Source organism: Vigna umbellata, chromosome 9, assembly GCF_029865625.1.
Source record: "Vigna umbellata cultivar VRB3 chromosome 9, Vumbellata_1.0, whole genome shotgun sequence".
NCBI classification, from domain to species: Eukaryota; Viridiplantae; Streptophyta; class Magnoliopsida; order Fabales; family Fabaceae; genus Vigna; species Vigna umbellata.
The window spans coordinates 14,796,769-14,823,622 of NC_142173.1; the positions used below are offsets into that span (position 1 = coordinate 14,796,769).

Genomic DNA, 26,854 nt, shown 5'->3' on the forward strand with positions numbered 1-26,854 from the left:
CGACCTGGCGACAGTTAAACCAAGGCAGGACCTTCTCATGCTCGTAATAACATACGACCACATGGTATTGTCGACCACTTGGTGCTCGACAATCAAACAAGTGATGTCGCGACATGAAGCATTCGTGCGACAAGTCGTCCACTTATGTCGACACGCAGGGTGATCGACATACAGAACGCGATATCGTGATGTAGTGGTTACAAATAAGCAGTTGCGTATATTGGCTAACCAGCGCCGTGAATCACGGAAGTAATTGACTCAGTATCAGCACATGATCTGGCAGTTACAACTTCTAAACAGTCAACTTCAGTAACTGACCGGATTTTCAGGTAAACGGTTTATTACACTATTTTAAATATACTAAGCACATCAGAAAAAAGGTACGCTTTTCCCCTTAGAGAAATTAAGAGAGAGAAATTACTCTTCTTCTGGATCACTTTGAACCAAAAGATTCAGGTGACCTCTTTTTCTAACTTGAGCGTCGGAGTGCCTTTGCAGGTACCCAGCCCACCTTTTCCCAAGGAACAGAACGTAAAGAGAGGAAGGAAGCATCGTGACAGACAACGTAAAGAGAAGAAGTTCAGTTTTGTTAGGTTTGTATCTCGGCCTCCACATTCCTACTGAAACATTTTGGCGCCCACCGTGGGGCCCGAGATTTAACATCCCAACTACGACCACCAGAGCTATGGAAGACTTCAACACTCGTGATTTAATCCAGCAACTACAAACCCAGATCGAGGCACAAGCACAAACTATACGGGAGCAGCAGGAACTCCAGCCCAAGCAGGCGGAGGAGCTGGCGGCACTGAGGGCGCAACGCCCACCGCCAGAAGAATCTGCCTCTAATCGGCAGGGTAATAATGGATCGAGTCACCATGGAGGACCATCTCACCCTTCTGGTGGGGGGAGGAAGGGGCCTACTTCCATGCGCCTCACCAATCTACTTCCGTTCACAGAGGCCATCATGCAAGCGCACATGCCGGACAAACCTCCCCCAACGTTGGAACGTTATGATGGCTCCGCCGATCCCGACAATCACCTACGCAACTTTGTAGACGCCATGGCATTCTACACAGATAACGACCCTGTCATCTGCAGAGCTTTCTCCTTATCCCTCAAGGATGAGGCCTTGGAGTGGTTCCACACTCTTCCACGGAATTCTATAGACTGTTTTGCGACAATTGAAACTCTATTCAGAAAACAGTACGCAACCAACAGAAAACCAGAGATGACGGCCGCTGAGTTGGTAAATACCAAGCAGGAAAAGGATGAAACACTGAAAGCGTTCATGCAACGATACAACGAGACGGCCCGGCGTGTGAAAGATATCAATCACACCTTCATTATCAGCAATCTACCTTCATGCTTAAGGCTAGGATATTTTGCAGAACAACTATATGCTGACCCTCCAGCATCTATGGAAGAATTGCAATCCACAATTGCAAAATTCATCCGCATCGAGGATCTCCGAAATTGTCGGAAGAAGCAGCAACAAGATACCTCCAGTCACGATGTCAAGAAAACCCCAAAGCGATCGACCAACGACTATAAATCAGATCGACCGCCCCGAAAAGAGTCGGGGTGGACGCCTAAGTACGATCGTTACGCAACCCTCGCCGGTGGAGGTGTGTCAGCTTCAGCAAGGAAGCGATATTTGAGACAGTTGAAGTCGGTTCATATGGTCGAGCGACAGTCTCGGTCGATCCCCGACATCACATTCACGAACACAGACTTCCATGTACCTGACCCTGATCATGATGATCCTATGGTCATCACAGCAAATATAGCTCGATATGATGTCAGCAAGGTCCTCGTCGATCAAGGGAGTTCGGTCAACATTTTGTATTGGTCCACCTTTCAGAAAATGGACCTACCTGAGGATCTCATCGCCCCATTTAACGAGCAAATTGTAGGATTCTCAGGAGAAAGAGTAGATACCAGGGGATACCTCGACTTGCGAACTCGGCTCGGAACAAGCCGGGAGGCACCGGAACTTAGAGTTCGATTCCTGTTGGTCGAGGCAAATACGTCGTACAACGCCCTGCTAGGACGACCTTGTCTGAATGCGTTTGGGGCAATTGTCTCTACTCCCCACCTCGCCATGAAGTTCCCGACAGAGCATGGTACCATTTGTACCGTGAGAGCATATCAACGAACAGCCCGACAGTGTTATGTGGCCGGGCTAAAAGTCACCCCCTTTGTTCCAACTAGAAGGGCGAAGGGAGTCGAGGCAGCAGCAGTCGACTTGGACCCCCAAACCAATGTAGACGACCGTCTGCATCCGCAAGGTGAAGTCAAACTCCTTTCCTTGACGAATGACGCGTCTAAAACCACCAGCATTGGCGGAAACCTCACCTCTAGCGAAGAGCACGATCTGGGGCACATACTGCGGAACAACGCAGATTTATTCGCATGGACGGCCGCCGACATGCCAGGAATTCATCCCGGGGTCATGGCCCACAAATTGTCCATCTTCCGGGAGGCACGACCTGTCGCCCAGAAGAAGCGACGATTCGGGGAGGAGAAGCGCAAAGCCATTCAAGTTGAGGTCGAGAAGTTGATGAACGCCCAGTTCATCCGGGAGTTAACTTACACTACGTGGCTGTCGAACGTGGTCATGGTTAAGAAATCAAACGACCAGTGGAGAATGTGTGTTGACTTCACAGATCTCAACAAGGCATGTCCCAAAGATTCGTATCCCTTACCTAGCATTGATCGCTTGGTAGATGGAGCTTCGGGTCATGTTATACTGAGCTTTCTCGACGCCTATTCGGGATACAACCGGATCCCCATGTACGAGCCCGATCAAAGCAAGACCGCTTTCATCACCGAACGCGCTAATTACTGTTATGAAGTAATGCCGTTTGGATTGAAGAATGCCGGGTCCACTTATCAACGCCTCATGCATAAAGTCTTCCATCATCAGATAGGACGATGCATGGATGTGTATGTCGACGACATGGTTATTCGCAGCAATTCTGTGGAACAACACCTGCAGGATTTGAAGGAAGTTTTTGGCCAACTCCGACGGTACAGCATGCGCCTTAATCCTTCCAAGTGTACTTTCGGTGTCCCCGCAGGTAAGTTCTTAGGCTTCATGCTTACACGTCGAGGTATTGAAGCTAATCCAGACAAGTGCAAAGCGGTGCTCGACATGACTGCTCCAAAAACCTTACGGGAGGTACAGCGTTTGGTGGGTAGGCTCACAGCCCTATCCCGATTCATTCCAAAACTAGCTGACCACATCAAGCCCATCCTGAAGAATTTGAAAAAGGGCACCACTCAACACTGGAACGATGATTGTGAGACAGCATTCAACACTGTCAAACACATCCTAACCAGTCCTCCAATTATGGCTCGACCAGACGATAGGTCAGACTTGCAGCTGTATATTGCCGCTTCCCAACATGCTGTTAGTGCCGCCTTGATACAGGAAGCACCCTCCCTTAAGTTGATATATTTCATCAGTCGTACATTGCAAGGGGCTGAGGAACGATATTCTCGAATTGAGAAACTTGCCTTGGCCCTACTCACAGCTTCTCGTGGACTTCGACCATATTTCCAGAGCCATCAGGTGGTAGTCCGCACAGATCACCCCATAGCCAAGATCCTCCGCAAACCAGACTTGACAGGACGGATGGTTGCATGGTCCATGGAACTGTCAGAGTTCGGACTCCGTTACGAGCCACGCGGGTCCATCAAGGGTCAACATTTGGCAGACTTTGCAGCTGAGTTAGTACCTGCACCAGAGGACTCAACTACAAAGTGGTTACTCAGTGTAGATGGTTCCTCCGACAAAAGGGGGGGAGGAGCCGGTGTCGTCCTAGAAGGACCGGACGGTTTAGTCATAGAGCAAGCCATCATATTCAAATTTCTAGCTAGCAACAACCAGGCCGAGTACGAAGCCTTGATTGCTGGCCTATCCCTGGCCAGAGAGTTCTCGGTCGATCGTTTAGAGTGTCGGATGGATTCAAAATTAGTAGTCAGCCACGTGAATGGAACCTATCAAGTCAAGGATAATCAACTATTGCGCTATTTCCACAAGGTTCAGACCTTACTCCAACATTTCGTCGAGTTTAGTGTCATCCATGTACCTAGGGAGCAAAACGCAAGAGCAGATCTCTTGTCTAAGTTAACTCATTCTAAGAAGCGAGCACAGTTATCCTCAATCATTAGGATGACGCTCGACCGTCCTGTGGTGGAAGCTTTTGTCACCAATGTGTCGACACCCGTAACAGACTGGCGGCAGAAGGTCAAAGATCTCATGTAGAAGCAGGATAAAGGCGATAGCATTACTGTGGCTGATTCCAAACGCATTGCACGTTTTGTGTGTATAGGTGACGACCTATACCGTCGCGGCCATAGCACTCCTCTGTTGAAATGCATATCAAAGGAAGAAGCAGACTATGTACTGCGCGAGCTGCACACCGGGATATGCGGCTTTCACTCTGGCAAGCGGACCCTGAGAGCACGTGTTCTCCGCGTAGGATATTACTGGCCTACACTAGACCACGATTGTGAAACATTTGTCAAGAAATGTATCTCCTGTCAGGCCCATGGTCACGACATCCATGCACCTCCCGAAGATTTGCACAATATTGTCTCTCCTTGGCCGTTCGCTCAGTGGGGTCTTGACATAGTTGGACCACTGTCAATCGCCAAGGCGCAAAACAAGTTCCTACTCGTGGCGGTCGACTACTTCACGAAATGGATAGAGGCCGAGCCGTTGTCCATTATCAGTGCCCAACGAGTGCAGAAATTTATTTGGCACCTCATCTGTCGGTTCGGTCTCCCTCAGAAGATCATCACCGACAACGGTCGCCAATTCATCGAACGCAAGTTAGAAGATTTCCTTAGCAATTTGGACATCAAGCATGTCACCTCGTCAGTCGAGCACCCTCAAACAAACGGCCAAGCCGAGGCCGCAAACAAAGCCATTCTGACAGAGTTGAAGAAGCGACTCGGTGAAGCCAAAGGTTTATGGGTGGAAGAGCTACCAGAGGTTCTGTGGGCATACAGATGCACTCCTCATGGATCGACAGGGGACACGCCATTCAACTTAACCTACGGCACTGATGCCATGCTCCCAGTCGAGGTGGGCGAGCCCTCATTGAGGCGTCATCTCACTGATATGTCGCTTAATGAAGAACAATTGCGGACGAATCTCGACGTCCTTCCTGAACGTCGAGAGATCGCCACCATCCGTGCCGAGGCGCAGAAGCGAATGCTATCTCGAAGGTACAACACCAAGGTCAAGCCCAGAGCCTTCAAAAGCGGAGATCTGGTGTGGCAAAAGCGGGGAGAGGCTAGGAAGAATCGAGCACACGGCAAGCTTGCAGCTAACTGGGAAGGACCCTTTAGAGTTGTAGAGGACATGTCGAACGGTGCATATTGACTCCAGCTCCTTGATGGCCAACCAGTTCCCAACACCTGGAATGCCACTCATCTTAAATACTACTTCAGTTAGCATTCATTTCTTGTTGGTTATTTTTACAACATTTCCTAATTCCGTTCCCAAATAAAGAGTACGTTTCATTATGATTAATACTTAGTGTCATTTATTACTTCTACCATGTCGAGTCCCAGGGTCACCGTCTCGGGCACTTTTGCACACAAACGAATTGGGATACACTCTCACTGGTAGATGTTCACCCTTGAACACCCAGTCCGCTTGGGATACACTCCCACTGGTAGATGTTCACCCTTGAACACCCAGTCCGCTTGGGATACACTCCCACTGGTAGATGTTCACCCTTGAACACCCAGTCCGCTTGGGATACACTCCCACTGGTAGATGTTCACCCTTGAACACCCAGTCCGCCTGGGATACACTCCCTCTGGTAGATGTTCTCTCTGGAACACCCTACTCGAACCTCACTCTCAACGGTCATAAACCACGTCATCCACACACTCGACAATGACACTCAACGGTCGTCACGCCAAATAACTCGCAAAATCAGCAAAGTTAAACACTCAACATTCACAAAGTTCAACAAATCCTGCTTCAACATCAATATTCACAGAGTTCTAAATTTCAAAGTTTCACAGTCAAGCATAAAGTTTCTAAATTCTAATCTATTACAATGTTAGGAGCGCCATCAGCAGCGTCTCCAACCGCCTCCACGACGACTTCATCTTGATTATCATTAGTAGCCGCCTCTTCATCTTCCTCCGCTTCCAGGAAGGCGTCCTCAGGAATCTCATTCAGAGGTTTCATTTGTCCTTCATACACATCCTTTTGAATGTCGAACGCCACCCCTTCAGTCGACACCTCGAGCAAATGGCCGACCTGCCTTATAGCCTTATGAAAACCCCTGGTATGCTCAATCGTTATAGCATCCTTCAGCTCTTCCACTAGCTCTTTACTATCCAGGGCCTCCGCTCGCCAGTCGTCCCTCTCTTTGGCCACTGTTGCCACCACCTTCTTAGCCTGCTCCAAATCACTCGACATTTGATCACGCTCCTTTCTCAAGGCCAGGCCAGCATCCCGAGAGTCATTCAACAGCACTTCAGCCTCTCTCAAGAGTTGCTCTGAATGCTTCTGCTTTGCATCGCATACCGCATGAACCTCGGTGATTTCTTTCAGCTGCTTCCGTGTCTTCTCTAGTTCAACTCGAAGCTTACCTCTGTCAGAAGCATAGGCCAAGTGCCAAGCCAACATTTGCGCTCGTGTCGTCATCTCCAACATGGTATCGGCTATTTCTTGCTCACTCATGTTCTCCACAACTTTCTTTTCCGAGCTGTCCATGTTCAGCTCAACCTTGTGACCCATGGTAAAGGCAGGATCCCATACGCCGAGTGGGAGGGGACGCTCTGTCTCCCCAAACCCCTCTTTTATCTTCTTGGCTGCCTCGCCGCTGGTCCTAACAGCCTTCCCTTTTCTCTTCCTTTTCAATTGTTCTTCAACCACCACCGTCTCGTGAGGCGACACCGACAATACAACGGGAGCCGGCTCAGCTGTTTGGGCTGCTGTATGCTGTTGACCACAAACACGTCCCGCGGATGGCCCTGGACGATTACCTTCCGCCCTTTCATTGCCAATAGACTGAAACCAATTTATACCACTGCCCTTTCTTCCCATTATCTCTGCAAAACAAAGGACAACCCAACACGGTCAGCAACAACAAAGCAATCTACAAAAATGATAAGCAAAGACACATACCAAACACCCTCGCCCCCGCGTCATCGAACTCGAGGCAATCTATAATCTGATGAGAAGAGAAGGGGCGTGGCAACGAGGTCAACACACTCAAAGCCTCCAACTCTTCAATCGTCATCTTATCTTCAGACCACGAGGTGAACCTTAGAGGATCCTGCGTCCAATATAAGGGAAATCTGGGATTCCCCTCACCATCGAAAAAGAACCTTCGACCAACATCGGTGATCGACACCTTAAAAAACTTCTCCTTAAACCCCCTATATGACTGCAGGTAAAGCTCTAGTAGCGCGTTACCCGGTTCCGAAATCAGTGATACCCATCCCTTCGTGGCCACCGGTCGACATCTAAAGAAGTATAGGAACAAACCTACAGTGGGCCTAATTGCTAACGCCCGACACACTACGGCAAAGGCTTGCACATACCCCCAACTGTTGGGATGCAACTGACTCGGTGCGACGTTTAGGGTGCGCAAAACATCTATTTGGAAAGTGGTAAACGACAATCTCAAATACAAATCGTAGAACAACGCAGCGTAACAATAAAAAAATTCATCAGAAGCATTCTCCCTACCATAGCATACCCTTTCATCATCCCGGCAAGCTATCAACTTTATACAGGTTTGGTACCCTAGGGTTCTCAACACACAACTATTCTCAATCCAGTTGGTTATTACAGCCTTACTCCTAAATTGACTTCTAAGTTCTTTCACCTCACGCGCCGCCCAGGCGTACTCATCTCCGCTAATCGGAGATATTATACGTCCCCCGGGACCTTCACCACACACATTTCCATATATTAAAGCCTCCTCAACAAAAGGTATAGTAGTAACTTCAGGGCATTCCGCCGTTGATGACGGCCCCGGCGTATTACCACCGGTGTTCTGCCCCCTTCCTTCCATGGTCAACACTAAACACACTAAGATGAAGGAGATTTTAGGGTTACCTGGCAAAGTCTCGTAGCAGCGTAAGCAGTGAGGATGGAGGGGAAACAATCTCGCTTAAGGTAAACACTGTCAAGCTCTGTTCTTCTGCAAAAGTGACTAACCCCCTTCTGAATCGTGTTGAAGAAGGCAAACCGTTTAATCGTCAGGCGTCGTAGGATTCTTTTTAATCTAACGGCTACCAATTAGCGTCCCCTCGCTTCCCTAAAAAAGCGGGAAAACCCACGTCTCCACGTTTCCTCCACGTCTCCTCGTTTCCTCCAACAACGCTCCGAAGTCCTTCGTAATTCTGTCAACCAAAGCTATGACCATTTACTCGGACTTGGGGGGCATGTACCATAGGATACCTAATCCTCCAATGGTCGACCAATAACCCGAGCAACCTGGCGAGTGACCTGGCGACAGTTAAACGAAGGCAGGACCTTCTCATGCTCGTAATGACATACGACCACATGGTATTGTCGACCACTTGGTGCTCGACAATCAAACAAGTGATGTCGCGACATGAAGCATTCGTGCGACAAGTCGTCCACTTATGTCGACACGCAGGGTGATCGACATACAGAACGCGATATCGTGATGTAGTGGTTACAAATAAGCAGTTGCGTATATTGGCTAACCAGCGCCGTGAATCACGGAAGTAATTGACTCAGTATCAGCACATGATCTGGCAGTTACAACTTCTAAACAGTCAACTTCAGTAACTGACCGGATTTTCAGGTAAACGGTTTATTACACTATTTTAAATATACTAAGCACATCAGAAAAAAGGTACGTTTTTCCCCTTAGAGAAATTAAGAGAGAGAAATTACTCTTCTTCTGGATCACTTTGAACCAAAAGATTCAGGTGACCTCTTTTTCTAACTTGAGCGTCGGAGTGCCTTTGCCGGTACCCAGCCCACCTTTTCCCAAGGAACAGAACGTAAAGAGAGGAAGGAAGCATCGTGACAGACAACGTAAAGAGAAGCAGTTCAGTTTTGTTAGGTTTGTATCTCGGCCTCCACATTCCTACTGAAACAGAAATTATAAATGATTTTAATTAATAAAAGTTAAAAATTAAAAAAAAAAGTAAAGTTGTGTTGGGGGTGCACGACTTCTCTTATTGAAGTCGTGAACCCCCCCTACGATTTCAATTTTTTTTATATTTTTTTATTAAAAACGGTATGGTAATCGATTATACATGTGGTAATCGATTATCATACTCTAAAGCCGTTTTTGGGGTGCACGACTTCAACACTGTAGCTATGCACAGTGTGAAGTCGTGCAGGGGGGCACGACTTCTTCCTTTGAAGTCGTTTTGGCCCCCACGACTTCACTTTTTGCCTATTTTGGTAATAAAGAGGGCATATTTGCCTACTTTGGTGCAAAAACCGTGTTATTGTCATATATAGGAGGAGTGCCCTGTTTGTTCCAACACTACTATTATGATAAAGAAAAGCAGCACTAGTTTTTTCCATAAAGCAAATACTACCAAGTTTTAAACTTACGAGGAGAAGCTTACTCTTCCATAAAACGTTTATTACACTTTTTTTTGCTATTATTATTACTGTTACGAGTTTTGCAATTAAAAATGTGTAAATGTGCACAAATTATAACGAATGGAAAAACAATTAATTTGTTAAACATTTATGCATACTTGATAATTAGGACGAGGAACCAATCTGAAATTGTTAATAGATTCTAGCAAATTATGCAAACCCTTGAAGAGAATCTCCTGAAACCGTGTAGAAGCTTCCTTGCAATAAATTGAAGGACCCATCGGAGTTTCACAACTACCGACATCTTAATTTCTTGGATGAAATGACATTGTAATTGTTTTCGTACCACTCTAAGACAAGAACACACTTTAACAACAAAGAAAATTCTCATTTTCATCATTAAAATGACAATAACATTAAATGAAGAGTATGCTTATAATATTTGCACTGACCCTTGCCTCTTCAATACCACAAATTGATGTTATTATTACATTTCTGTCTCTCTTTTTTCATTGTTCTAACCCCAAAGAGAAATATTACAAAACGAAAAATTCATACAATTTTACAATTTTTTTCTGTCTAGGGGGGCCCTTGAACTTTCGATCCGTGTTGCATTGATGTTGTTGTCAAGGAATAGCCCCATCTCATGTCATCACCATTTAAAAATTAACTTTCTAAGAGATACAACATATATAAGAGATAAAGTTTACTTCTTCAACTGTAAAATTATGCAGTATTCGCAGTGATAAATGACTTACTTCCATATAAGTAAAATATAATTATGCACCTGTTACACCAAATCCGAACTTAATTACTTCAAAATTTCCTTTACCACATCAAACACATCACAATTATTCGTTTTGGTGTAACATAATGTTGGATACCAGTAAAGACGTAATATTATTTTATTTATGAGCCATTCCATGATTTAACACACCAAACATTGCAAAAGTTTATTATAGAAGACTAATTATTTAGTTCTGAAAGTGTTACCCCCAACACTCAGGTGTTAGTCTGTGGTCTCTTTCGGGATCTTGGCAGTAGTTATAGACCATGTGATATTTTTGCACCCATCTCATGGTCCAATATTGGCGTCTGGTCAAGCCACCAGAACGATATGGTGAGGCTGAAGCTAAACGGCACCAACGAGAGGCATAAGCTGAGCAACCACCAACCTTGAAGTTAGTGTACTTTGCAACAAAAGGTTGGTATCTGTAATCAGCCTTGTATTTTCCATCTTCTGTTGCCCATGATGAGGCATCCCATATTGAACCATAAAGCCACATTGGTCGTAGTGGAAATGTTTCTGGACTCTTTCTTGGGTACCTCCTTATGGGAATATCATCCACAAGGAATCTGATATGTAACTTCATAATGTCAGTAAACGGAGTTGATTAATATATATACACAAACATATGTATAAAGTGGCAGTGGTTGTATAATATCTTACACAATTTTGCATAATGTTATATCTTTCTGATTATTGTATGGAAATTGTATTTGAGTATAATTTCTCATTAGTCTTCATATTACTGTGTTAATTCATGAAAAGTAAACTTTAAAGTTATGCGGAAAGTGTGAAAGTAATCTTATAATAACTTCAGAGGCCATAAAGTGTATCAGAGTGTGGATAGATTTTTACTTTACCCCACATTTCTAATTCAATGTTCATAGTATTGATTCCTATTTTCTTCTCTCTATCTGCTTCAGTGGAAAATGAAATGTTTCCTTCCCTATCTTCTCTAACTAGGAAGCAAATATAGGTATGCATTGTAAAATGTAAAGTGACTTACATTATTTCCTTAGGACTCCAAAGTATAGCGTAGTGATGAAAATTTTGTGTAGGATCAAACCAAAGGTGGAACTTCATTTCTCTGCCAATGATGGTGCCATCACCACTTCCTCTTATATAAACATTGGTCTGTAAAGTGTAAGGCTTTCCGAATGTCGTCCCAAGAAACTCAATGTCCACTTCATCATGGAAGCCAGGATGTGCCTCATTGTTAGAAAGCTGTCATTTATCAAATCATTTGTGAACTTGAACTAAAAATGAATGTGAAAGCTACAAACTTCCATCAATCAACTTATACTTTTGTAAAAAAAATCCTTTGGTCATAACTTACATAGAACGATGTAATAACTCCTGCTGTATATCCAGGATGGAGCTTAATGGAAGCACCAAAATACCCAGATCGAAATGGACGAACTGACTTGAAGCCACTTCCTGCTAACCAGAGATGTCTCACGTTTGAATCACATAAATATTTGTTTGATGATTATGAATTGAAAGTGAGTTTAAGCTAAAGACTCAGACCTGAGGTTCTATCAAGCCATATTGTTAATGCATTTTGGTCAATGCTTTGGTGCTGAGGACCCCAAAGATTTCTGAACCCTTTGTAGAAGTTCACAGGCCTGAATTTGGAACTTGGCCTGTAACTAGGTGAAGGTGGCCAGTAAGCATTGCTTGGGGAGGCCACAAAGAATAAAATAGCAAAGAGAGGTATCAGAGCCATGAAGGAAAAGGTGAGTAAGTGAGGTAAAATGTAAGCAGGAAGCAGAATGATGCTGCTATTATAAATGCAGTGTGAGAGGGTGAAAATGAGAGGGACTGTTCAAAGAAAGTGCATCTGAAATGAGAGTATGGCAGTATGTTAGGAAGTAAAGGTACACGTGAACGTGAGAAGGAATAAAGGGGGAGGAAATTAAGGGGTGGGAGGGGGAATTAAAGGCGAATGAGGTTAGTTTGTTAGTAGAGAGAGAGTATAAATAAGAAACAGAATAAAGGGAGATGGGATATTAGATATTTTGTTTCGGTTTAGACTGAACCTCTTGGCCAGTGGAAGAAGGGAAGCATTTACGTGTATTTTCTTCTTTCTTTACACTATAGATTGAACAAAATACTTATACATACAATTTATTTTCTGTTGTTGAGTGTGTGAGTGAGAAGAGAGGTTTCTGTTTTGGTTCCCTGAATAAAGGAACCTAATAGCTTTTGTCCAACATGTCGGATCAGTTTCGGAGGGAAGAAGAGCGAGGAGGAGCGGTAGCGAAGAAGAATGGAGGGACGAATGGCGGCAATGGAGTCGACAATGGAGGAATTGAAGGCGGAGGTGTGAGCGATGACTCTCGAGTTCCAACGAGCTTCCGAACAACACTCCAGGAACCATGATCGGAGCTCCGAAGGAAGTCGTGATTCCGTCAATGTAGAGTGGGAACGACGACCGTCGAAAAACTCAGAGGATGAATCGGAAGAAGACAGAGGAGAAGTTCAACGCAGTGGGATGAAGCGCGTTAAACTACATACATTTAAAGGTGCGGATCCCATGGGATGGATCGCAAAGGCAAAGAAATTCTTCGACCTCCAGAGCATGACGGACAAGGAGAAGGAGAAGATGAAGCTCGTCCATATATGCATGAAGGGAGTGATAACAATTGAAAAACTGTTATTTTCATGCTTAAAATTGATACTAAAAGCAACCTTTACCACTTAGAAACTAGCTTGAAATCATGCTTTTGGTCATATTTTTAAAAATAAGAGAGTTGGACAGGTTTATGCTTGATTTCAGTGTTTTTGTGCAGGTTTTAAGGTGAATTTGGTGAAAGAAGTGAAGAAGGACAGAGATGGAATCAGAAAAGACATCAAAAAGTGCAAAAGGAGAAGCCGCAACTGCCGCTCAGCGGCAGTTTACCGCTGAGCGGTACTCAGGCAGTCACGTTGGATCCGCTGAGGGGTGATTTGGCCGCTGAGGGGAAGAAAACAACTCACGCACTTACCGCTGAGCGGTAGTTTACCGCTGAGCGGCACTATTTTGGGCTTGGGCCTAATTTTCTGTAATTTTAGAATAGTATATAAGCTTTAGGACGTCCTAGGGTTTGTATCTTTGGCAGAGACGAAGCAAACACTCTCTTTTCCACCCCTTGAAGGAAGATCTTGGTTGCTCAGGCTACCTCCTCCTCTTTCTAGGGTTCTATCTTTCATTCTTTCATTATTGTTCATCTAGTTTCACCATGAATATGGTGAACTAAACCTTGTATTGTTGTTGGGGAATCAATGTAATCTTGTGAAACTCTCATATATGTAATTTGTTTTAACATCTTATTTTAAGATATATGCTTTCTTTCATCTTTAGTTAGGGATTTTCCTCTTTGCTTAATGCTTGCTTTGTTTAACTCATTCATTGCCATGATTATTGATTTTGTCGATACGGGAACGTACGGGGAAGTCTAGATCTGGGGAATATCTCCCAATAGCATATTGGTTGCCTTTAAGCTCCTGAACTTTAAGAACTAATTACTAGGAATGCTAGGAATTATATGAACTCGTAATTAGGGATAGGCCTTCTTGCAAGGTAATTTAGAGAGTGACATTAGCGTTGATGATAAGAATGATGAATTCCTGAAAATATATGAGAGTGGATAAGATAAAATTGATAACCCCAACAACATACTCATCCATATAATTCATTGAAGTGTTTGTTTTGTTCTTTACCATTGATCAAATTCATGCATACATGTTTAGTTATTGTCTTTTGCATTAAAACCTATAATCAATTTGTTCTTAAGTCTTAAATAATCAACAAATCACATAGCTAAACTAGGTCGTGAGTCCTTTGGAAAAACGATACTTGGTCTTACCTTGTTTTATTACTTGATACGATTCGGTCACACTTGCCGATTGTTAAACAAGTTTGTGGCGCCGTTGCCGGGGACTCGTGGTTTAACTAGTTCATTTGTGTGATTATTGATTATCTTTGACTTGTTTTTGAATTTTGAATTTTGAATTTCTGTTTTTATTTTTTCTGTTTTTATTTTATTTTATTTTCTGTTTTTATTTTTATTTTTCTGTTTTCTGTTTTTATCTTCTTATTTCTTATCTTATATCTTCTTTTATATCTTTTTGTGCTAACCAATTTTTCTAGGGTTTTGTTTTCTTGTGTATGCAGGAAGCAATCCGAACTAGAAGCAAGAAAACTGCAGAACCTCTTCTTGAAGGTTTAGACGAGAGTAGACGGAGAAGAAGAATTCGTACATCTAGAGAACTTTTTCCTCCTCCGAAAACTCTGTTACAACCATCACCACAAGGTTCTAACCATAACACAGAAAATATGGAGAATAATAATGCCAGAAGAACTCTTGCAGATTACACAAATATAGCTGGACCTCTAACAGCATAGCAAGACCAAGGGTCAATGCAGTCAACATGGAGGTTAAGCCATCATTAATTCAACTGGTGAAGAGTAATCAATTTAATGGGTTGTCTCACGAAAGCCCATATGAGCACCTCACAACTTTTAATGAGATTTGCAACACGGTGAAAATAAATGGGGTGCCGGATGAAGCAATCAAACTTAGCTTGTTTCCATTCTCACTAGGAGGCAATGCTAAGCTTTGGTTAAATTCTTTTCCAGAAGAAAGCTTTACAGAGTCGGAAGCAGTGGTGACCAAATTCCTAAATAAATACTTTCCACAATCAAAAGTTAATAAAGGGAAGCAAGAGATTTCAACATTCAGACAAGGCATGGAGGAATCACTGGGGCATGCATGGGACAGGTATAAAAGCTTATTAAGAAAGACACCCACGCATGGCTTTGATGATGTGCAAGTAGTCCTATCCTTCCTTGGAGGTCTTGGTTCACAAACCAAGATGATGCTTGACGCCTCAGCAGGAGGAAATATCAAATGGAAAACTACAGAGGAAGCTACAAAAATCATTGATAATATGGCTACTAGTGACAATGAGCTCAACAGTGAAAGCAGATATCTTAGTCAGAAGGAGTTGTTACAATCAAATGATGCTCTGCTTACTCAAAATAAAATTATTTCTCAACAGTTGGAAGAAGTAATTATGAAACTTTCTCAATTACCACAAGAAATACAAAAGGTTTCAATGGTTCAATGGCAACAACAAAAATGGCAAATGCAGTCTACTCCATCTGAGAAGACAACTAAACTTGACGAGACTTTCAAAAAATTTATGAAGACGAATGCATCTTATTGTAAGAATGTGGAAGTTGCATTTGAAAATATGAAGATCCATATTGAGCGAATAGTTGACAAGATGAAAAATGGTAATATCAGAAAGGAGTGTAAAACTGTTGTGACCAGAAGTGGTAAGGTGCTAGAGGAGAGAAAAAAAGAACGAGAGGAGAAAGAAAATGAGAGTGAAAAAGAAACATGTGAGTGGAAAGAAAGAGTTGAGAGAGAAAAAAAGAAAGAAGAAGAAGATGAAAAGAAAGAAAAAAAAGAGAGAGAAGAGAGAGATGAGAGACAAAAAGAAAGAGAGTTTGAAAAACCACTTCCTTATCCAAAGAGCTATTCAAGGAAGGAGAAAGAAAAACAACTGGAAAGATTCATGGAGCTGTTTAAGAAGCTGGAGATCACTATACCATTCTCTGAAGCATTGCAACAGATGCCATCATATGCGAAATTTTTGAAGGAACTGCTTACAAAGAAAAACAAATACATTGAGAAGGAAACTATCAAGGTACAGGGTAATTGTAGTGCAATCATACAGAAACTACCTCCTAAGCTTAAAGATCCAGGAAGCTTCACTATTCCATGCACCATAGGAGACTTGGAAGTTGGAAGAGCATTGATTGATTTGGGAGCTAGCATTAATTTAATGTCGTTATCCATGTGTAGAACAATTAAAGGTTTGTAAATCAAACCAACCAGAATGGCTCTTCAACTGGCGGACAGGTCTCTTAAATATCCATATGGAGTGGTCGAAGATGTTTTAGTGAAGGTTGACAAATTTGTATTCCCACTAGATTTTATTGTAATGGAGATGGAAGGGAATAGTGATGTACCTCTCATTCTTGGGAGACCTTTTATGAAGACTGCTAGAGTTTTCATTGATGTAGAGAATGGTAAGCTTAAATTGAGAGTTGATGATGAAGAAGTCACTTTTGACGTATCCAAGGCCATGACATATCCAAATGATGATAAGGCATGTTTTCAATTTGATGAACTTGATGAAGTTTGTATGGTGCAAGAAAGGATGTTGCGGTATGTTTCTCCACTAGAGAAAACTCTTATTGATGCTTGTGAAGATTTAGATGAAGAAGAGGAGAAATTAATTGATGAATGTCTGATGGACTTGGAAACATTGAAAAAGAGTCCAGTGGTAGATCCAATGTTTGAAACAATTGAAAAGGAAGAAGAAGTCAAAGCAAAGCCGCTAGAATTAAAAAGATTACCAGCACATCTGAAGTATGTTTTTCTAGAAGAAGATGAAACAAAGCCAGTCATCATTAATAACTCTTTATCTCTACAAGAAGAAGAACAGCTGGTAGAAATTCTGAAAGCTAACAAAGAAGCAATTGGGTGGTCAATCTCAAATCTTAAAGGTATTAGCCCAACTTATTGTATGCATAAGATATTTATGGAAGAGGATTATAAACCGAGTGCTCAACCACAAAGAAGGTTAAATCCTATAATGAAGGAGGTGGTTAGAAAAGAAGTATTGAAACTGTTAGAAGCTGGTATCATTTATCCAATCTCTGATAGTGAATGGGTGAGTCCAGTACAGGTGGTTCCAAAGAAAGGTGGGATGACAATAATTTATAATGATAAGAATGAACTTATTCCTACTCGGACAGTTACTGGATGGTGTATGTGCATTGATTACAGGAAGCTAAATAAAGCCACTAGGAAGGATCATTTTCCTCTTCCTTTCATGGACCAGATGTTAGAAAGATTATCAGGTCAAGCTTTCTATTGTTTTCTAGATGGATACTCTGGATATAATCAAATTGTGGTAGATCCAAAAGACCAGGAGAAGACGACCTTTACTTGTCCTTTTGGTATCTTTGCTTATAGAAAGATGTTGTTTGGATTATGTAATGCTCCAACTACGTTTCAAAGGTGTATGCAAGCAATTTTTGAGGATCTCTTAGAAAAATGCATTGAAGTATTCATGGATGATTTTTTAGTCTTTGGAAATTCTTTCCAAAGGTGTTTAGCTCATTTGAACATTGTTCTTAAAAGATGTGTTCAGACAAATCTTGTTCTTAATTGGGAGAAATGTCATTTCATGGTAACTGAAGGAATTGTGCTGGGACATAAAATTTCTGCTAAAGGAATTGAGGTAGATAAAGCTAAAGTAGAAGTCATTGAGAAACTGCCTCCACCAACAAATGTAAGGGGGATTAGGAGTTTTCTCGGTCATGCTGGATTCTATAGAAGATTCATTAAAGACTTCTCAAAAATTGCTAAACCATTGAGTAATCTTTTGATGAAGGATGCTCCTTTTGTGATGAATGAAGAATGTTTGAAAGCTTTTGACATATTGAAGAGCAAATCAGTGTTAGCTCTAGTAATTGTAGCCCCAGATTGGAATAGAAATTTTGAATTAATGTGTGATGCAAGTGATTATGCAATAGGAGTTGTTCTTGGCCAGCGAAAAGAAAAAATTTTTCATCCAATTTATTATGCCAGCAAAGTTCTGAATGATGCTCAGTTGAATTATGCTACCACAGAGAAAGAATTTCTAGCTATAGTATATGCTCTAGAAAAATTTAGACCTTATCTTATTGGGTCTAAGGTGATTATATATACAGATCATGCAACTATCAAATATTTGTTGACAAAGCCAGATTCTAAGCCACGACTGATTAGATGGGTACTACTCTTGCAAGAATTTGATGTGGAAATCCGTGATAAGAAAGGAAGTGAGAACTTGATTGCTGATCATTTGTCAAGGTTAGTCAACAAGGAGGTCACTAGCAAGGAATCAGAGATCTGGGAATCTTTTTCAGATGAAGCACTCATGTATATTCAGCAGAGGCCATGGTTTGCTGATATGGCTAATTTCAAAGCTGCAAGGGTCATGCCAGAAGATTTAACTTGGCAACAAAGAAAGAAATTTTTGTATGATGCCAAGCAGTTTGTCTGGGATGATCCTTATTTGTTCAAGATTGGAGCAGATAATCTTCTGAGGAGATGTGTGACAAATGAAGAAGTAGAAGGAATCCTTTGGCATTGTCATGATTCACCTTATGGAGGACATTTTAATGGAGAAAGAACAGCAGCAAAAGTTCTTCAATCAGGGTTTTATTGGCCAACTTTATTTAAAGATGCTCATACTCATGCTAGAAATTGTGATAACTGTCAAAGAGCAGGTACAATCACTAAGCGTCATGAGATGCCATTACAAGGCATTTTAGAGGTTGAGGTTTTTGATTGTTGGGGTATTGACTTTGTGGGACCTTTTCCTCCATCTTTCAACAATGAATATATTTTGGTAGCAGTGGATTATGTAAGTAAATGGGTGGAAGCATTAGCTTGTCCTAAAAATGATGCTAGCACAGTAACTAAATTTTTGAAGAAGCAGATATTTTCACGTTTTGGCACTCCAAGAGTGTTGATTAGTGATGGAGGATCCCATTTTTGCAATTATCAGCTAGATCAAGTACTCAAACATTATGGAGTGAAACATAAGGTAGCTGCACCTTATCATCCACAAACCAATGGACAAGCTGAGGTATCTAACAGAGAAATAAAAAGGATCCTGGAAAAAACAGTGACTTCATCAAGAAAGGATTGGTCACTAAAGCTGGATGATGCTCTTTGGGCTTATAGGACGGCAATGAAGACTTCTATGGGATTATCACTGTTCCAATTAGTCTATGGGAAAACATGTCATTTGCGAGTAGAGTTGGAGCATAAAGCGTTGTGGGCTTTGAAATTCTTGAATTTTGATCCTTATGAAACTCAAGGGACATGCAAAAGGCAGATTCTGGAGCTTGAAGAAATGCGGTTACATGCATATGATTCATCCAAGGCTTATAAAGATAAGATCAAATTCTATCATGACAGGAAGTTGGTAAATAAAGTTTTTAATCCAGGACAACAGGTACTATTATTCAATTCAAGATTGAAGATATTCCCCGGGAAATTGAAGACAAAATGGTCCGGACCATTTGTAGTAAAAGGAGTGCATCCACATGGAGCAATTGAAATATTTAATCCAGCTGCTGATGATCCACAGAAAAGCTGGGTGGTGAATGGTCAACGCCTCAAACATTACTTAGGAGGAGAAGTGCAACAATTGTCCACAATGATGCAGTTGGCTGATCCTTGAAAGTTCGGGTCAGGCTCGTGACGTTAAACAAGCGCTTACTGGGAGGCAACCCAGTGTTCTGAACTTATTTACTTTTGTTTTAGAATAGGGTTTGATGTACTCAATTGGAAACTTTGTCGGGTGTGATGGTTTGCTTATAATTGTGATTGTTTGATAAGTGATGCTTGATGATACTTTGATATGGATTGATGTTGAGCTGTGCACATTACATGCTTGTACAGGTGATTCACAAGCTTTGTGAACAAATGCATGATGTTGTGATTGTGATTGTGATATTAAGCAGGATGTTTATGTCAAATGTGAATGAGCTTATATGTGAGGTTTTGAGCTTCAGAGTTTTTGTGATTGAATGCTATTCCTTTGGAAACATGAATGACTTTGCCCAGGTTTTCTATGATTGAATTACTTGCTTGTTTGCATCATATGATCAAGGCCATTTGTTGGTAACCCTTATATTAGCCAATTTCATGATTAGCCACTAAAAGAGAACACTATGTGTTCTATCCTTTCAAACTTTAGCCTTGAACATGATTTGGAAACCCTTGTTGAAAAGCTTTACCTTGAGTTAAGTAGAAAATATTTTGTGGTATTGATAAATGTTCAAGTTTGGGGTTGTTGGAAAATAGAAAGGAAATTGAAAGCATTGAGCTAAGAGCTAAGAATAAGAATGTGAAAGAATAAAGAAAAGAAAAGAAAAAGCAAAGCTCAATGCAAAAGAAAGTTGGGAATAAATAAGAATGATTGTGTTGATATGATTCTCTTAACTCAAGGGTTTTGTGATCCAGAAAAACCAATTTTCTTGTTAGCCCAGCCACATTATAAGCCATTGAAAAAGTCCTTGTGATGATGCATGCTTGTGAATTTATTTGATTGTGGTTAAATGAAAGGCAAAGACGATTCATGTGACATTGTGATAGTAGAGTGAATGAGTGATTACCTCTTATACACTTGTGTTTGAGTGAAACACTTTACCTAGTGAGGAAATATTCATTAAGCACATGAACATCCATGTTTAGTTGATTGATCATTCATGAAAAATAGCATTTGTTGGATATTAAGTGACTTTATGAACACTAAAGCATGTGTACATCTTGATTGGAATCTTTGTCATGAGTTTGATTGAAGGTTTACTTACCTTGAAAAGAGGATTTTTCAATGAGTGAACCATTATAAGGATTGGTAGAAGATTGAGTTACATCTTGTTTGCTTGAGGACAAGCAAAGTTCTAAGTTTGGGGTTGTGATAACAGTTGAAAAACTGTTATTTTCATGCTTAAAATTGATACTAAAAGCAACCTTTAACACTTAGAAACTAGCTTGAAATCATGCTTTTGGTCATATTTTTAGAAATAAGAGAGCTGGACAGGTTTATGCTTGATTTCAGTGTTTTTGTGCAGGTTTTAAGGTGAATTTGGTGAAAGAAGTGAAGAAGGATAGAGATGGAATCAGAAAAGACATCAAAATATGCAAAAGGAGAAGCCGCAACTGCCGCTCAACGGCAGTTTACCGCTGAGCGGCACTCAGGCAGTCACGTTGGATCCGCTGAGGGGTGATTTGGCCGCTGAGGGGAAGAAAACAACTCACGCACTTACCGCTGAGCGATAGTTTACCGCTGAGCGGCACTATTTTGGGCTTGGGCCTAATTTTCTGTAATTTTAGAATAGTATATAAGCTTTAGGACGTCCTAGGGTTTGTATCTTTGGCAGAGACGAAGCAAACACTCTCTTTTCCACCCCTTGAAGGAAGATCTTGGATGCTCAGGCTACCTCCTCCTCTTTCTAGGGTTCTATCTTTCATTCTTTCATTATTGTTCATCTAGTTTCACCATGAATATGGTGAACTAAACCTTGTATTGTTGTTGGGGAATCAATGTAGTCTTGTGAAACTCTCATATATGTAATTTGTTTTAACATCTTATTTTAAGATATATGCTTTCTTTCATCTTTAGTTAGGGATTTTCCTCTTTGCTTAATGCTTGCTTTGTTTAACTCATTCACTGCCATGATTATTGATTTTGTCGATACGGGAACGTACGGGGAAGTCTAGATCTGGGGAATTTCTCCCAATAGCATATTGGTTGCCTTTAAGCTCCTGAACTTTAAGAACTAATTACTAGGAATGCTAGGAATTGTATGAACTCGTAATTAGGGATAGGCCTTCTTGCAAGGTAATTTAGAGAGTGGCATTAGCATTGATGATAAGAATGATGAATTCCTGAAAATATATGAGAGTGGATAAGATAAAATTGATAACCCCAACAACATACTCATCCATATAATTCATTGAAGTGTTTGTTTTGTTCTTTACCATTGATCAAATTCATGCATACATGTTTAGTTATTGTCTTTTGCGTTAAAACCTATAATCAATTTGTTCTTAAGTCTTAAATAATCAACAAATCACATAGCTAAACTAGGCCGTGAGTCCTTTGGGAAAACGATACTTGGTCTTACCTTGTTTTATTACTTGATACGATTCGGTCACACTTGCCGATTGTTAAACAAGTTTGTGGCGCCGTTTTTCGGTGTTCATAAATTTGTCATCAGGGAGGCGCGAGCTATTGGTTCCGCTTCTGGCGGAAGAAAAACAGGCATCCGACTTGGAAGATGTTCACCGACGCTCTGACGCAGAGGTTTGGCAAACTAAATCGGGGCACCATTTTTTAGAAGCTGGCAGCGGTGCGACAAAAGGGGAGCGTCGACGAGTACATCTAGGAGTTCGAAATCTTGGTGCCGCAAGCATCGGGAAAACCATATCACTCCTCACTTTCTGTCCCTTTCGATCTTGGACCTAGCATTATAATGGGTGTTGAGGCTGATGTGGCCACTAAGCGAAGACCAGATCCTTCCTCATTGATTTATGCTCAATTGGGCCTTAAGTTGACAGTGTTGAACAATGATTTCCCTTTTTATGACATAGTCACATAACAAAAAGTTCCTGCAAATATGGATGAAGCACTTGAAGATGAATATAATACCCCTATGGATGACATGGTATTGGTTGTTGCTTAGAAAGGTGAACAAGCAATGAAAATGTCTCTTGAAGACGGTTTAGAATATGGCCTCAAGATTTGGCTCATTGCACGCATCGAAAGCAGTGAAGAAACGAAACAAAACAAGTGTGCATAAATGGTGGATGCCATGAAGAAGGTGGCGAAGCTGGACATTGAGCTGAGTGTGGAAGAGAGGAACTTGTTCTCTGTTGGATACAAAAATGTGGTGAGGTCACAGAGAGATTCATGGATGATCTTGTCATCGATAGAGCAGAAAGAGGAGTCAAAAGGGAATGAGTTGAATGTTAAGTGCATAAGGGATTATAGGCACAAGGTCGTGTTGGAGCTGTCTAATATTTATAGTGACATTATGATAATGTTAGATGAGCATCTTATTCCATCCACTAATATTGCGGAGTCCATGGTGTTTTATTATAGGATGAAAGGAGACTATTACTGGTATTTGGCAGAATTCAAAGCTGGTAATGAAAAGAATGAGGTAGCAGAGCAGTCACTTAAAGCATATCAGACAACTGCTACCACTGTTGAGAGTGAATTACAACCTACACATCCTATTCGTTTGGGTCTGCCTCTAAATTTCTCTATGTTTTATTATGAGATAATGAATTCACCTGAAAGGGCCTGCCATCTTGCTAAGCAAGCGTTTGGTGTTGTTGCCCTTGTTATTGTTCTACTTGGCTGTTTGAAGGTTGAAACTGTACAGTTCTCCCAACCTTTGCCATAGTGGAAATGTTCTTTTGTTCAACGTCTTGGCTATGGAGTTCTAAATAAAATGGCTTTGGAATTTCCTAGTGTATTTTGGGATGATACTGTTGAGTACTTTGGAGCAACAACTGAGGAAAGAAACAGTAGAGGTCATTGCTTTATGTTCTGGAATGTCAGGGAAACAGTTGGGGCTCCTGTCCTTATTGCATTAGTGGTTTGTAAGGCAGCCATAAATGGTCAAAGCTTGAGCTCTTATGATCATGTTAAACATGCATTGAAGGTTCTCCGAAAACTTTTTGGGCAAGATTTAGTTCTAGATCCTGTTGCCTATGTTGTGACTGATTGAGGTAGGAATCCTTTTAACTATGGTGCTTATTCTTATGTTGCGGTTGGAGCCTCAGGAGAAGACTATGATATATTAAGGATACTAGTTGATAACTGCTTGTTTTTTGTTGGTGAAGCAACCTTCCAAAAGCAACCAGATACTATTGGTGGTGCAACGATGAGTGGACTACGAGAGCCTGTTAGCATAATTGACATATTGAGCACTGGAAAGGATTATATTGCTGAGGTGGAGGCATTGGAAGTTGCACGGGGACAGTTAGACACCGAAAGGGATAAAATGAGGGATATAATAAAGAGACTTGATGTAGTAGAACTTTTTAACATAATGTACAAGAACTCTTTAGAGGGTGCTAAAATTTTAACCCGAGAAGCTTTGTTAAAGGGAATGCTCAAGTGGTCCCTAATGGAAGCGGAAGCTATGCAGAAACTCAAGGAAGTTGTTACTACAACCCCTGTACTGGCTCTACCCGATTTTGGCCAAACCTTCTACGTGGAGTGTGAGGCTTCTGACATTGGAAGAGATGCAGTTTTGTCGCAATTCAAGAGGCCCATAGTCTTCTTTAGCAAGGCATTATCTGAATCTTCCCTTGCTAAGTCCATTCATGAAATGTTGGAAGTTAATATAATCCAGGAAGAATGGAAGACATTGGAGGAGGATTTGCCACCACCCAAGCCTCCAAACTTGAATTGGAAGGCAATAGCCAGTGGGTTCCCTTCATATGATAACACGATGATAAAGAGGAGTCAGGAGATCAAGTTTCACGGTTCCAACCTTGAGGACAAGGTTGTTTTGCAGAAAGGTGTAATGTTAGGAAGTAAAGGTACATGTGAGAAGGAATAAGGGGGAGGAAATTAAAGGCGGGAAAGGAGGTTAGTTTGTTAGTAAAGAGAAAGTATAAATAAGAAACAAAATAGAGGGAGAGGGGATATCAGGTATTTTTGTTTTGGTTTAGACCGGACCTCTTGGCCAGTGGAGGAAGGGAGGCTTCCTTAAAGAAACATTTACATGTATGTATTTTTTTCTTTGTTTACACTACAGATTGAATAAAATACTTATACATACAATTTATTTTCTGTTGTTGAATGTATGAGTGAGAAGAGAGGTTTTTTGTTTTGGTTCCCTGAATAAAGGAACCTAACAGAGTACAATTTGATGAAAATAAGAAAACGAGTGGGTCCCTCCATGAAGAATTAACTGTGACACTCAGGAGAATTGGGTAGGATTAGAAAATTAAGCATAGCAACAATTAATTATAGATTATAGATCAATTACAGAGAGAATGGATGGTGTTTAATTGTTGGATTACATTCAATTACACTTTGCTGGCTGAATTAAATTGTCATTCTCTTTTTCCCAATGCAACTACTTTCCTTCTCACTATTAATGTCAGAAAACTTTTTAGTGAGAGCATAGAAAAGCTGATGGTATGCAGAAGAGGGTAGATGGGTGCCTTAAATGTTGTGTTTGCATGGCTCTCTAATAAATAATTCTAAATACAATGCAATGATGTTATTTACGAACAATATTCCTTGCACTGTTTTAATATCAGTGCCTTTTTAAGTAATAACTAATAAAAGAAGAAAAATACATGTCTCAATACTCACTTTATCTTGATTTCTCTGAACTGAGAAATTGTGAAAATGGGGTCTGAAGTTTGGTGCACAAATAGCACAAGCATTTCTGATAGATGTGTCAGAGCTCTGAAAGCACTTGCTGGATTAACTCAATTTTTGCACTTTTCACCATGCCATTTCCCTCTTTATTGTGTCTGTTACTATTCAGTGAAGCATAACTGTAAGTGGAGGCCAGAACTAAACAAATAAGTGAATGCACAAATAATAAGTTAAGGTGAAAGAGGTGTGGGCCAAGTGAGTAATGGTGCGTTTTAACCTATGAAAATTTCATGAATGAGGTGGGTCAGGAACTATCCATCAATAATGGTCCCAAATCTTTGTATCAGGGGGCACACGCATAATTGGACTCGCAAAAATAACCATCTGATGGATGATTCATAAGCTTAGCCTCAGAGTTCAGATAAACAATCAAGAAAAGGAATTGAAATACCAAATTACTGTTGGAATTTAAGTGTGAATCTAAGTTCAACTATAAATAAAAATCAGAAAGTTAAGTGATATAAGCAAAAGGATCTATAAACTTGTTATCTTCAAATTTTGAGGTAGAGGTGATATCATTTTTTTACATGGTTTTGGCTCTCGTATTATTGTTGTAGGATTTTTTTATAATTGACCACTGGCTCAGTTGTAAGATGAGTAGAAAATCATTATTTTATAGATGCGTGAAGGTTGAAAATCAGATGCCGAACAATCAGTGATTATTTGGTCAGAGTTTTTCTATATGAAGATGTGTGTTTACCATATTTGGCTACATTTAACAATATACAAACTGTCCAAGTCAAAAGTGGTATATAATCCCCAAATAAACAAATAACTAATTTTTATGAGAAAGATTGTGAGTAATTTTAGAGACCAAAAATGCAGAGAAACAGAAAGATTAGTGCTCCCTTCAAATATTTGGTATCGTGGACCCCTGACCAATGTCCCATGAATCTAACAAAATTTAGAGTCTAGGGTACCAAACAGTACGGGAAATTAAAGCATGGTTTCCCATTTGCAAACCACAAAATCAGAAGACATGTATCTGGTATAGAGTAGAAGGCAATACCAAGTTTCCAACTGTAACCACCGCTGCACATAAACACAATGTATAAAATTAATCACCACAGAAAAATAGAGTTGCAAGGAATACATGTTCAACAATAATACAACCCCAAATTACAGAAACAATAAATGTGACATGAAAAAGAAATGTATAATGGGGATTTGTGTGCTGTGGATTTTCATTTACAACTAGCAAGAGCTTCTTCTCTTGACCTATACATGCAGACAAATTCACACGATTGGAAGCACACACTACTCTGTCGGTAACACACAGAAAGGGCGTGATGGGAATGGCAGTAGGGTCACCTTGCCTTAGCCGACACTAATCACAAAGCTCATATCATATATGATGAGACTTGATTTGGTTCTTCTCCTATTTCAAAGAACTTGTCCATAGGAACACGTAAAATTAAAGTTGCTGCTATAATCCTTGTTTCAGTTACGGGGCTGAG

The 26,854-nt window shown here is 41.0% G+C and overlaps 2 protein-coding genes across 2 annotated transcripts; one reads left to right on the forward strand and one right to left on the reverse strand.

The window, feature by feature from the left end:
* The first annotated feature begins 685 nt into the window (after positions 1 to 685).
* LOC148192663 (uncharacterized) lies at positions 686 to 4,270 on the forward strand. The gene has a single exon (XM_088099256.1). It carries the CDS (start codon positions 686 to 688, stop codon positions 4,268 to 4,270), a length of 3,585 nt encoding a protein of 1,194 aa, XP_087955382.1.
* Positions 4,271 to 10,003: 5,733 nt separating this feature from the next.
* LOC124821307 (putative xyloglucan endotransglucosylase/hydrolase protein 32) lies at positions 10,004 to 12,280 on the reverse strand. Its single transcript, XM_047293173.2, has 4 exons — positions 11,892 to 12,280; positions 11,701 to 11,801; positions 11,371 to 11,588; positions 10,004 to 10,933 (listed from the first exon to the last, which is right to left on the reverse strand). Exons 1-4 carry the CDS (start codon positions 12,088 to 12,090, stop codon positions 10,567 to 10,569), a joined length of 885 nt encoding a protein of 294 aa, XP_047149129.2. The 5' UTR covers positions 12,091 to 12,280; the 3' UTR covers positions 10,004 to 10,566.
* Between the last annotated feature and the right edge of the window lie 14,574 nt (positions 12,281 to 26,854).

Coding starts and splice junctions, on each gene's coding strand:
- LOC148192663 (XM_088099256.1), top strand. CDS start 686: ATGGAAGACTTCAACACTCGTGATTTAATCCAGCAACTACAAACCCAG.
- LOC124821307 (XM_047293173.2), bottom strand. CDS start 12,090: ATGGCTCTGATACCTCTCTTTGCTATTTTATTCTTTGTGGCCTCCCCA. Junction 11,802..11,891: donor ATGGCTTGATAGAACCTCAG/GTCTGAGTCTTT, acceptor TCTGGTTAGCAG/GAAGTGGCTTCAAGTCAGTT. Junction 10,934..11,370: donor TGGAGTCCTAAGGAAATAAT/GTAAGTCACTTT, acceptor GTTACATATCAG/ATTCCTTGTGGATGATATTC.